This window comes from Anolis carolinensis, chromosome 2 (genome assembly GCF_035594765.1).
Source record: "Anolis carolinensis isolate JA03-04 chromosome 2, rAnoCar3.1.pri, whole genome shotgun sequence".
Lineage (NCBI taxonomy): Eukaryota > Metazoa > Chordata > Lepidosauria > Squamata > Dactyloidae > Anolis > Anolis carolinensis.
In genome coordinates this window covers 190,617,461-190,631,173 of record NC_085842.1, presented here as the reverse complement: position 1 = coordinate 190,631,173, position 13,713 = coordinate 190,617,461, and the positions used below count along the sequence as shown (strand labels likewise).

Genomic DNA, 13,713 nt, shown 5'->3' with positions numbered 1-13,713 from the left:
TAAACCGAAGAGATGGTGTTGTCCATGGCCAGCATGATAGCATGGAGCGCTGTTACCTTCCTGTTGGAGTGGTACCTATTAATCTACTCACATTTGCATGTTTTCGAACTGCTAGGTTGGCAGAGGCTGGCGCTAACAGTGGGAGCTCACTGTTCCCCTGATTCGAATCGCCAACCTTTCAGTCAGCAAGTTCAGCAGCTCAGCAGCTTAATCCGCTGCGCCATTGGGGGCTCAAAAAAAAAGGCATATACAGTACACCCTTTAATAGCTCATAGTATTAATTATTTGAAAGTTGGTAAATAAATTTATATTGAATATTAAATGTTGTACTAATAATTTAATCAGTTACACATTCCATCTTAAGTTACCGTTTATGTAAGGTGTTCATATTGTCAGCCCTGTGCTGACAATATGCTCCATGTTCTACTTAAATTGTTGAAGCATAAAGTGGCAAATCCCACGTAATATTTCTCATATAATTTCATGCCACTTCTCTGCTATTGTAATTTTGTTAATAATATACATTTTTGAAAAATATCAAAAAATAATTCAAGAATTATGAGATGTTAAGTGTAAATACATTTTGGGGACACTCTTATTTGACCATATATTTTAAGCCCCAATATCTTCCTAAGGAAAAAATAGTCTTAGGACAGAGATATCAAGAATATAAAAATATTCAGGGAAGAAGAAGTGTTAACATTTGTAAGGGTCATTTAGTACAACTTCTACCTTGCAGGAATACACAAACAAAGCATTTTTGCGACACAACTATTGAATCTCTAAAGGACCTCCATAAGAGAGTCTATTGTACTCCACTGAAGTTTATACCTTTGTTTTCTTTTACTCAATTCTTACCCTCTGCAGATAGTTCAGTGTCTTTCTCTTTCAATACCATTCTCAACGTGTTTGACTTCACAAAGGCACATTTTGAATTCATTCATCAATGACAGTGGTATAAGCATCCTGCATCTCCTTCCAAATTCCCCACTTCTTTTGTATTCATCCCATCCCTGTGTTAAAATTGCTTTACTTTACAAAGAAATGGAATTAATCTTCTGCAACACATATTGGCATATGTAATTAGACCTTTTAGTTATGTCAGAATTCAGAATCACGTTCTGAAATGTGGAATTTCTACATTTCAGGCATTTCTACAGCTATGGTAATAATTCTAGAATTGGCTTAGACTTCTAAGTTGGGAGAAGAAGGAAAATGAAGAATGCATGAAGCACTTTTCCAAACAGTAATGACCCATTATTCTACAAAACCTAAATACTTCTCCACTGACAGTTGGTTTTGGAAAGAGAGGACTGTTAGAAAGGTGATCAGATTAATTTCTTATATTACAGTGGAGCAAATCAAACCTTTTTTCAGTATTCATGAAATTAACCAAAACCTTTACATTAATCTAAATTGTTTTTCTGTTTTGCATTTACTGTATTTAAAATAAAATATGTAATTTGAAATTCTTCCTATTATTTTTTCTTTGTTATTTTTTCAATAATGCATAGTTTTGCAAGAAGGATCAGGTTGGAATCAGTTGCAAACACACATCGTCACTGGATTGCTATTGCAGTCTTAAAAATGCCAAGAGAACTCTTTGTATTCTGAGTGTAGTTTTGAAATAATGGGAAAGGATCTGCTCTGCTGATCCTCAGCATGAAGGCAACCAGGTTTTCTTTCCACCTTGACTCTGTTGATAACTTACTCTGAGAGAGAAATCAGGACTCAAGATGTTCGAGGTATCAATGCAAAACTGAGCTGTGCCACTTGCATCGGTGCTGTAATTGCCCACATTCTTGTCACTGAGGAGTAGTTGGACACTGTCATTTTCAATAGGTGAGTCATTGACATCAAGCAGTTTTATCTGAAATGAAAGAAAAACCCTGGACTCTTTCAGAAGTCAACTTTTTATTGAGCAGAACTTTACCCGGGCTGTGGTGGAGGCTCCTTCTTTGGAGGCTTTTAAGCAGAGGCTGGATGGCCATCTGTCGGGGGTGCTTTGAATGCGATTTCCTGCTTCTTAGCAGGGGGTTGGACTGGATGGCCCATGAGGTCTCTTCCAACTCTACTATTCTATGATTCTATGATTCTATCATTAGATACCCCATGATGTTTCCTTTGCTTGCTAGCAACACTTTGGTCTTCCCAGAAGTTCCTCAGATATTTATAACAAATAGTGGAAACTCCAAATTAATTTAAATATTTATGCATACACAGTACAACTAAAATACTCAAAATAGTCCACGTGCTTCATGTTAGCTATCTTACAATAAAGATTCATATTATCCACATATTGCAAGAGGACAAATGAGGTAGAAAAAATATACAGGGTTTTTCAAAGCACAAAATTGGAATGTAGTCATGATGAGATTTGATCTAGCTTACATTGCTAGCCACTGTGTTATAGTCAGCTCCTCAGATGGAACAAATATATATTTATTGCTTTGGCTCTCTCTTTTTTAAATCTCCAAGTGATATTTATATAGTCCTGGACTACAGTATTTACCGACACTACCTGACACCAAATACCACACTATTCCCATCCTTGAGTCCATCCCCTTTTAATTTCAAGACACACCAGCACATTAAAAATGTCCTCCTCTTCCTTGTTTTTAAATACAGTTTTGCAGTCCAAATTTTTGGGATTTGATTATTCACATATTTTATTAGTATGTTATCTCTAAGAATCTATAGGTTCTCCAGCAAGACTCTGTGGTCAACATCACTTTGGAGAACTTAGAAGTTCCTGGACAAAACCGTTTTCTAGACATCCCTAACCCCAGCAAACATGTAGGGCCTACTATTGTATACTTTTTAGAGTGTAATTGCATCAGGAATTGGTAAAATGACATTATTGCACTATAGCATTGTAACTCTAAAAGCAGGAGGCCACTTCAGCAAAACTATACCCTGGTTTAACAAAGAGGCCGAGTATAGATTGAAGGAATTGCTAGGCACAGCCTATAAAAAGAAGTGAAAGTAACATCAACTGACAAAACCCAAAGTCCAATATCATGAGAAGTCATGCTTTTAAAGATTTATCTGGAAGGGTTCAGGCTTTATCAAATTTACTTCCAATATGACAGGGCATATAAAAGAGAATTGTGCCAGTCTTCTAGAAGCAGGCTAGGCTCTCATGTGAAGTCCTGCCCCATCTCTATTTTGTTTCAAACTTCACTTAGCAAACCAAAAAAGGTGAAAAGTATTGGATTTGGTTTTTATTGTATCAAGAAAAATGATATATATATGTTAAAGAAAATGTAACACTGTTGCTTACAAATCTTGCAATAAAAATGATTTTTTTTAAAAAGGTGAAAAGTATTGGCATGTATTTCAATACAAGCATTTCAAGTGGAACATACTTGGATTCTTTTTTTACCTGTCCACAGTATGGAAGTCCCCTTCTATAGTATGGGTCCATATTTTCAAAATTCACAGTCCCCAGTATTCGAGAAATTGAAATAATGGCTGATTTATCAATCTGTATTCCTGTGGCAGAATCCACCAACATAAATAAGAATTAGTCTTAATTTTAATAAGATTTTAAATTCATTAAACATGTGAAATTAGAGATTCACCTTTAATTAATTTATGAATTAATTTGTTATAATCCTGTGTGTTATAGGTAAATGTAAAGGTTTCCCCTGACATTAAGTCCAGTCATGTCTGACTCTGGGGGTTGGTGCGCATCTCCATTTCTAAGCTGAAGAGCCGGCGTTGTCCGTAGACACCTCCAAGGTCATGTGGCCGGCATGACTGCATGGAGCGCCCTTACCTTCTCGCCGGAGCGGTACCAATAGGTTACGGGAAGGTAACGGCACTCCATGCAGTCATATCAATAGATCTACTCACATTGGCATGTTTTTGAACTGCTAGGTTGGCAGAAGCTGGAGCTAACAGAGGCCACTCACGCCGCTCCCGGGGTTTGAACCTGGGACCTTTCGGTCTGCAAGTTCAGCAGCTCAGCGCTTTAACACACTGCACCACCACCAGGGGCGTACAGATAATAATAATAGGAGAAGAAATAGGGTAAGAATCTGCAATCCAAGAGTAAACGTCAAGCTATGACCACATTGAATCTCAAATTCAGTCATTGCATGAGGCCAATGTTGTCCCTTATTATTTTTTTATTATTTGCTACATGTCTTTCTCCCCCTAGGGACTCAAGATTGCTAACAATTCCACACTTAGTCAAGTTTTAGAAGCACAATACAAAAAACAGTAACAGTGTGGTAAAAACAGATTAAAGTACAATAAATACACTTAAAATAGTCTTTAAACCTCACAGCCCCACTTTCCAATCCCACCCAACCTCCCCAAAACACACTGTTTATCCTTCCCCAGATGCCTGCTGGAAGAAGAAGGTCTTGACCTGCTTGCAGAAGGCCAGCAGGGATGGGGCCCTCCTGGTCTCTCTTGGGAAGGAGTTCCACAGCCTGGGAGCAGCCACCGAAAAAGCCCTCTCCCATGTTCCCACCAAGGGCACTTGAGCAGGTGGTGGGACAGAGTGAAGATCTTCCCCAATAGATCATAAATGTCTCCCAAGTTCATATCTTTCCAGTCCCTTCCTTTTTGATTAAGCCAAAGAGTTTACCTGTCCCTTTCTCGGTAATTATGGCTTTGACATCAAGGTTCATCCAATATCCTGAACGATTAAGCTCAAAGGTCTTTGAGATGAAGATGTGGGAAAAGCAGCCATCTTTACCCAGCTGATAAAAGAATAGTAAACAAATGCAATGTGAGCAGAAAAAATGCTTGTAATTGTCTTCTCTAAAGGAAAGTTCTTGTTAAGATATGATAGCTTGTTTGTTTGTTTACATATTTACTTATCCTAGATACTCAAGTATAAATCTAGACATTCTAGATCTTGGAGTCCTTATGGGCAACAAGTTAAACATGAGCCAACAATGTGATGCAGCTGCTTAAAAAGCCAACAGGATTTTGCCCTGCATCAATAGGAGTATAGTGTCTAAATCCAGGGAAGTCATGCTATCCCTCTATTCTGCCTTGGTCAGACCACACCAGGAAGAAAAATAGGCTAATGAAACATTATTCCAATGGGGCAAAAGCCTGCATAAATGTGGCAAAAACCTGTGTATTATTTGAATTATGTTAACTATAAATATACTATTCAATTACTATTTGTCAGATCTGACCATATCCATGGTAATTCTGTTACCTAAAATAAAGTTTGAGAGCATCATTTTCTGAACTGAGTCACCTCCTCCCCGGGTGATGTTTTATTGTTTCAGGGCAACATCACCCAAATAATGCAGAAGCATGCTGGCTCCATTGGAGCCAACACAACACAGGAAGCCTCCCATGTTGCGGGGAAAGCACCTGGTGATGCTTTCACCCCAGTTAAATTTTTTTTGGGGGGGGGGGCACACAGCTGAAAGTCACACAACATCATGTGATGGGTGCCATGGGGCTCCGACCTGGAAGAAGGCTCTAAGCGTCCCAGGATGCTTATTTTCAGCAATGTGATGTTCAGTGTAGGTAGGATTGCATGCACCCACAATATGGCCATAGAAAAGTTCAGAGGGTCATAGAGGAAAGGGCTGAGGAGAAGAAAGAAGAAATCTTTGGGAGAAAATGAAACACAGTGAAGGATAAGGAAGCATGTTATCTTACCTCCTTATTAACAGACACACAGAGAGGATCCCTTCTACAGCTTCCATAAAAATTGAGATTTCTACACACACTGAGCTGAACTCTTCCCTCCACAGGCTGCCCGTAGGTGTAACTGACAGAAAAAGAAACATATTTGAGGAAGGAGAGACTCAAATGCAGACTATAACTGGAAATGACAAGTCGACCATTCAGATCTACAGATGTGTTTGATATATGGATTTTTTGAGAAAAATTACATTCTCTATTGTATTCAGCCTCCATTATGTAAATTCAATTCTGATAATATTATTTTTGGTGTTTCTTCTTTATTCTCTGTAAGAAAAATATTTATGTTTTCTAAGTGAACAGTCATTATCATTCTCTAGGTTTACTAGGGACTTTGTCACATAAGACAGACAAACTGACATTGCACAGCTGTATGTATATCCCACTACCTCCCTCGCAATTCTTCCATCATTAATTGGGAAAATTAATAAAGAAGAACAGACAATCTGCAGCAGTTTGCTTTTGTCTGAGCCAACAGGGAAGATTCCTCTCCTGATTCTCGACTGAATAAACTGAAAGCAAATTACTTTTGAATTCAGTTTGCAGCAGTTAATGTAAGATGTAGACTAAAGGAGAAAATGGAAGAAATAGAGACAGACAGGGACATTTTAAAAGCAAAATAATAGGGACTGTCCCTAACAAACAAGAACAGCTGGAAGGTATGTAATACTTACACAGCGCACACCTTCACTGCAAATTCTTGATTCTCCACAGAAATTGTTTTTGGTGCATGGATTGTACCATCAAACTTTGGTAATACTGGAGAAGGAAAAATAAAAATAATCTATATGCTTTGTCAGAGTTTCAAGTCTGTAATTTTGAACATTTTGGTGAGTCTGCCAGACAGAAAAAGTCAAGGTAGGAGCAGCTACTCAATGAAATGTTGCAGTTTTTGGCTCCTGACTAGAAATTTTTACGTATTTTTGTTGATTTGATTCTTGACTCGAAGCACCACTATTATTCTGTGATCTAAATATGTGTTTTTGTAAATTTTAGGTATTTTTTTCTGGAACTGTGAGATAAGACCAAGACATAGCAAATCAGAATGACAACACAAGATGGGCAAACACTGAGCTTAAAATGCAAAGGTCAGAATCAAAGCAAGATGGCAGAAAAGAGAAGAAAAAGGAGCAAATGGTGGAAATTAGGCTCTTGGGGTTGTGGACTATTAGCAGTGAATTCGTGTGTTTACAGAGATATGAGATTCTTGAGTGAATAAGTCAATGGATTACCAGATCTAAAATAGAGACTGAAAATATAGAATTTATTTGGGCAACTATTGATTTAAGATTTACATAACATAATTCTACCCCATTGTGGCCTCTATTACAGTAACATTGTGACTTGGCAACTCTTAAGTGCCAAAAAGAGGTATCATTTTTCTGATAACTGTTCTTTGTTAGCAGACATCTAAATTGAGAAAATGGCCATGAAGAAACAATATGACTCCATAGAGACAGAGTTCAAAATTTGTATGGATATCATTTTGTTTGTCCAATGCAAGCATGGTGCCTGAGTTTAAAGCATTTTGGATCTTGTCACAAAGAAAATTGCTAGTTGTAGGTTGTGGATAGTGCAACAGGTCTGATTCAGTGGTAAGCCAGAGCTATCTACAAAGGCTCGCAGATCTAAGAAGAAAGTCCCAATCCCTGTGTTCTTAGAATTTGTGATGATTGATTAGATGTTTGTTCTGAAAGATGGCTAATGTTGCTTTATAAATACTTTTCCTAGTGTATTGTCTTTCAGCCACAATAGACTATGATTCTATGATTCTATGACTACAGCACCCATCATCACCAGTCAACTGCTCTTCATTGTGTTGAAAAAGGCTGCTGTAAAGCAAGATGGCTCAGTTTGTATCTGATTTTTCAATACAGGCATTCCCCAAGTTACAAACAAGATAGGTTCTATGGGCTTGCTCTTAAGTTTTTTTTTTAGGGGGGGGGGGGGGCAACTAGAGAAAATGCAAGTCACTTCTGGTGTGAGAGAATTAGCCATCTGCAAGGACGTTGCCGAGGGGATCCCTGGATGTTTTGATGTTTTTACCATCCTTGTGGGAGGCTTCTCTCATGTCCTGGTCTTAAGTTGAATTTGTACATTTTTAAAGTGCAACTCCAGCCAAATATACGTAGCAGGAAAATCGCATTCAAAGCACTCCTGACAGAAACCCCTTCTCCAACTGGAGGGAAAGCATTGCCGGCCACTTCTTTCTCAAAATGGACCCAACACAGAGCCTCCCTGCAATGACGATGTTTTCCTCATATGATAGGGAAAGGATCACTGAGAGGGAGCCAGGCTTGGGGTGACCGATTCACCCCACTGCTATCTCTTTCCTCTCCAGGATCCCTGTGAAGTGGGACGTTTCACCAGGGCTTTATGATGAGATCCTTGGACAGATTGTGCTCTTTTCATATGGCAAAGATATACTTGCTTTGCAATAAAGTGCTTGCTTTGTGCTAATGTTTTCTGTAGCATACTGAATATTTATTTCTTAAAATGTTGATTTATTCTTCTTTTCTGTCACAAGAAGAATATATAGTAGCATACATATAATCCACATGCTTCTCGTAGCTCCCTTGCAGCTGACAACCCACACCTCAAACCGTCAAGAAGGTAACAACCCCCCTTTTTGTACTGCAAGGCCTGGAATGCCCCAGATAGTGCTTTAATTTTGGAGTGCAATACCAAGAATGTCCTAGATGGCTGGCTCAGGCATTCTGGGAATTGATGTAAAAAAAAGAGGAAGTATTCCAAGCTGTGCCAACTCTTCCACTTTCATTTCCCATCTGTATCTGCCTGAAGGCTACAGGATGGTATTTCCTGTGTAATTTCTTGGGGAGAAGCTTGCCTTAACTTTTCACTAATGGCTTTTCTCCTTAAAAAGACTTTTCTGAGCCATTTCCCTGCTAAATGTTGGCTTTCAGTTGTCTTCCTTTGCTTTACCAGATATGAATGCGTTATCACTACAACCCCAGAGTATTGTGGATGCTCCTTCTTTGGAGGTTTTTAAGCAGAGGCTGGATGGCCATCTGTCGGGAGTGTTTTGAATGCCATTTTCCTGCTTCTTGGTACTACGAGATCTCTTCCAACTCTAGGTTTCTATGATTCTATCCCGCATCCTTATTTGGTAGGGGTTGTTTAGGGATAATGGGAACTCAAGTCCATTAAAAAGTGCAAAGCCATGTGTTTCCTAGTCCTGTTTCACCCTTTTTGTTTTTAGTTTCAAATGGTTTTATTTCTTGTTTTTTTAAAATGCTTCAGGGGACCAGGGGCAAAGCGTTGTTTTGTTGCAGGAAAACAGAAAGTGGGACATAAATTATATATAATATTGCTTTTCTCCATTTTCAATGGATTAATTGGAATATTTGTATTAGTTTATTTAGAGTGCAAATCCATCAATTGATTGATTGCGTGCAAGCACATAAAACATTAATGGCAAAGGGAACGGGAACAATACTTTGTATACAGTTCGGCAGTTGTGTTGTATTTGGCTTTTCTCCAATGAGTTGTCGTAGTCCAAGAACAGATAACTATTTTTTAAGAAAAGGATATTTCTTCTCTACACATTCTGAGAAAATTCAATTACAGTAGAGTCTCACTTATCCAACACTTGTTCTGGATTATCCAACACACTTTCATTGTCAATGTTTTCAATACATCATGATATTTTGGTGCTAAATTCATAAATACAGTAATTACTACACAGCATTATTGTGTATTGAACTACTACTCAGTTGGTTCTCGCAGAAGCAGAGGAAGCAGGAGGACATTTTTGCTCCCTGGCTTCAGGTAGGATTTGGCTAAGATTTGGCTAAGATTTTAAACTGAGTTTGGGCTTGGCTCCTGTGGTCAAAGTCTAACTGTTGTGTGACTGTTGTGTTGAAAGAGAGCCAGGTACTTAAGTTGATTGACAGCAGGCATTGTCCCCTGTTAATTGAGTTTCTGGGAAAGCTTTATTTGCCAGTGTGAGTTTCTGCCAGAGCCTGATCCCAGAAGGGCAGTTGGTTCTCGCAGAAGCAGAGGAAGCAGGAGGACATTTTTGCTCCCTGGCTTCAGGTAGGATTTGGCTAAGATTTGGCTAAGATTTTAAACTGAGTTTGGGCTTGGCTCCTGTGGTCAAAGTCTAACTGTTGTGTGACTGTTGTGTTGAAAGAGAGCCAGGTACTTAAGTTGATTGACAGCAGGCATTGTCCCCTGTTAATTGAGTTTCTGGGAAAGCTTTATTTGCCAGTGTGAGTTTCTGCCAGAGCCTGATCCCAGAAGGGCAGTTGGTTCTCGCAGAAGCAGAGGAAGCAGGAGGACATTTTTGCTCCCTGGCTTCAGGTAGGATTTGGCTAAGATTTGGCTAAGATTTTAAACTGAGTTTGGGCTTGGCTCCTGTGGTCAAAGTCTAACTGTTGTGTGACTGTTGTGTTGAAAGAGAGCCAGGTACTTAAGTTGATTGACAGCAGGCATTGTCCCCTGTTAATTGAGTTTCTGGGAAAGCTTTATTTGCCAGTGTGAGTTTCTGCCAGAGCCTGATCCCAGAAGGGCAGTTGGTTCTCGCAGAAGCAGAGGAAGCAGGAGGACATTTTTGCTCCCTGGCTTCAGGTAGGATTTGGCTAAGATTTGGCTAAGATTTTAAACTGAGTTTGGGCTTGGCTCCTGTGGTCAAAGTCTAACTGTTGTGTGACTGTTGTGTTGAAAGAGAGCCAGGTACTTAAGTTGATTGACAGCAGGCATTGTCCCCTGTTAATTGAGTTTCTGGGAAAGCTTTATTTGCCAGTGTGAGTTTCTGCCAGAGCCTGATCCCAGAAGGGCAGTTGGTTCTCGCAGAAGCAGAGGAAGCAGGAGGACATTTTTGCTCCCTGGCTTCAGGTAGGATTTGGCTAAGATTTGGCTAAGATTTTAAACTGAGTTTGGGCTTGGCTCCTGTGGTCAAAGTCTAACTGTTGTGTGACTGTTGTGTTGAAAGAGAGCCAGGTACTTAAGTTGATTGACAGCAGGCATTGTCCCCTGTTAATTGAGTTTCTGGGAAAGCTTTATTTGCCAGTGTGAGTTTCTGCCAGAGCCTGATCCCAGAAGGGCAGTTGGTTCTCGCAGAAGCAGAGGAAGCAGGAGGACATTTTTGCTCCCTGGCTTCAGGTAGGATTTGGCTAAGATTTGGCTAGTAAAGGCACCTTTACTAACTATCCTTTGCAGTACATACAGGAAACAAAGCAACATAAACAAATACACAAAGACGTGGTTTGTTGCAGTCTGCACATAAAGTGCGTGCATATTACTTAACTGTACAAAGATCCCACTTGGCCACCACGCTCACCAAGAGATGCAACAAAAGCAAAACATTCCCATCACATGCACCAGCTGTGGCATGTTCCGCTTTTTCACACAAAAACTAGACAACTACATCTGCTCCAAATGCAAACAGATGACTCTGATGGAGCAGAGGATCCAACAGCTCGAGCACCGTATTAAGACCCTTAAGGACATTCAGGCACTCGAGCTCTTCTTGGACACTGCACAACACGCTGCTGTAGATCAGCAGCCTGCATCACACCAACACCACCAAGACCATGATCAGGAACCTTATGGGGAGATCAACTCAAAGGTAGACAACCCTCAGGCTTGGAAGGAGGTCACCCATAGAAGGAGACGCAGGACCAGGCAGCCTCCACAGAACTCCTCTGCTCAGCTGCATTTACACAACAGATTTGAAATTCTTACATCATTAACATACAATCAGGAAACACATCTTGTGGAGGACCACAGTTTCTTAGATACCACTCAGTGGACCATCCTGGATCAATGCGCAGGGGATAGCCCTGACAGGGACAGTGCATCACCACAGTCACACTTATGTAATCATGCAAATGCTCCATCCCCAATCATAGACCAGGAGCAACAGGAACATCCTTGGGAGAGTAATGGGCTCTCGGATGTATCTCAATGGATTGTCATTGATGAATGCACTGGGGATGTTGAGGAGGAGGACAACACTTTACACCTACATGATTCACTTCAACAGGAACACTCTTCAGGGGACATACACACTGTCTTGCACAAAAGGGACCCTGTCAATCCTCAAAGGAAACAGGTCTTGGTAGTAGGTGACTCCCTCCTTAGAGGAACGGAAGCCATCATTTCCAGACCGGATGGGATGGCTCGAGAAACATGCTGCCTCCCGGGGGCAAAAATACACCATATCACTCAGAGGCTCAGCAGGCTCCTAAAGCCCCATCACCCTCCCCACCTTATGTTGATTCATGTAGGTACCAATGACACCGCTAGGCATACTTTTCAAAAAATCACAAATGATTTTCGAGCTCTGGGAACAAAGCTAAAACTGTATAATGTACATGTGATCTTTTCATCCCTCCTCCCCGTTGTAGGACATGGCTCTACAAGGGCCGGAAAAATAGTACAGGTCAATAACTGGCTCAGAAAATGGTGTCAAGAGGAGCATTTTGGCTTCCTTGACCATGGTCTACTCTTCCAAGAGGATGGACTACTGGCAAGCGATGGGGTGCATCTCACACAAGTAGGAAAACATCTTTTTGCACACAGACTCACAAACCTCATCAGGCGCACTTTAAACTAAATCCACTGGGGGAGGGGAACAACAGCCTGGCGAACACTATATTACCCACGACCACAGGGAACCGCCGTAAGGCTAAACGGAGGGCTGCACAAACACAGCAAGGACCAAGTACAGAGAGCACAATAATCCCAAATAAACAGTTCGAGGGGAGGTCACAGGGGCTTACATGTCTTTACACTAATGCTCAGAGCATGGGAAATAAGCAAGACGAACTCCAACTCCTAGCACAGCACCACACATACGATGTCATAGGCATCACTGAAACCTGGTGGGATGACTCCCATCACTGGAATTTAACCATTGAGGGCTATAACCTCTTTCACATAAATAGAACAAAGGGGAGAGGAGGGGGAGTAGCTTTATATGTCAAAAACAGTTACGTTGCAGAAGAAATGCAAGACTGTAATCCGGGAAACCAGCTTGAAAGCATCTGGATAAGAATCAAGGGAACCGGGACTCAAAAAGATCTTGTCGTGGGTGTCTACTACAGACCTCCGAGTCAGGATGAAGGACTTGATGAAGCCTTCTGTCAACAGCTGACCAAACAGGCACAAAGAAGAGATATAGTAGTCATGGGCGATTTCAATTATCCCGATATCTGCTGGAAAACAAACTCAGCCAAGAGTACAAAGTCCAACAAATTCCTCACTTGCCTTGCAGATAATTTTATGGTCCAGAAGGTAGAAGAGGCAACAAGGGGATCAGCAACTCTTGATCTAATCTTAACAAATGTGGAAGACCTGATCAATACAGTTGAAGTGGTTGGATCCTTAGGGGCAAGTGACCATGTGCTCCTGCAGTTTGCAATACAAAGGAATGCTGAAACTAAGACAAGTCAAACACGCATTCTGGACTTTAAGAGAGCTGACTTCCAAAAAATGAAGGAATTACTGAGCGGCATTCCATGGACGCCGATATTAAAAAACAAGGGAGTTAAGGATGGATGGGAGTTTTTCAAAAGTGAAATACTCAAGGCGCAAATGCAAACAGTGCCAACAAAGAAGAAAAATAAGACAAGTGCAAAGAAACCAGAATGGATGTCCAAAGAACTTCTAACTGAGCTAAAGCTCAAAAGTGACATGCACAAGAAGTGGAAAAGGGGAGAAATCACCAAAGAAGAATTCAAACGTATAGCCAACTCCTGTAGGGAAAAGGTTCGCAAGGCTAAAGCGCAAAATGAGCTCAGGCTTGCCAGGGACATAAAAAACAACAAAAAAGGTTTTTTTGCTTATGTTGGTAGAAAAAGGAGGAAAAAGGAGGCGATAGGGCCACTGCAAGGAGTAGATGGGGTGATGGTGACAGGGGATAGGGAAAAGGCAGAACTGCTTAATGCCTTCTTTGCCTCGGTCTTCTCACAAAAAGAAAGCCATCTTCAACCTCAGCAACATGGAATGGACGAAGGATTGGGGGAAATCCAACCCCAAATAGGGAAACAAGTTGTCCAGGAA

General features: G+C 40.7%; 1 protein-coding gene across 1 annotated transcript in view; it reads right to left on the bottom strand.

Annotated features, from left to right (window-relative positions):
* Positions 1-13,713, bottom strand: part of LOC100558851 (ovostatin) — an 85,378-nt gene that overhangs the window by 55,291 nt on the left and 16,374 nt on the right. The window contains exons 7-11 of the mRNA XM_062971381.1: positions 6,360-6,444; positions 5,641-5,752; positions 4,601-4,715; positions 3,386-3,495; positions 1,712-1,870 (exon numbers count right to left, since the gene is read on the bottom strand). Of these exons, the coding sequence (XP_062827451.1) occupies positions 1,712-1,870; positions 3,386-3,495; positions 4,601-4,715; positions 5,641-5,752; positions 6,360-6,444 (581 nt within the window). The remainder of the gene's footprint in view (positions 1-1,711; positions 1,871-3,385; positions 3,496-4,600; positions 4,716-5,640; positions 5,753-6,359; positions 6,445-13,713) is intronic.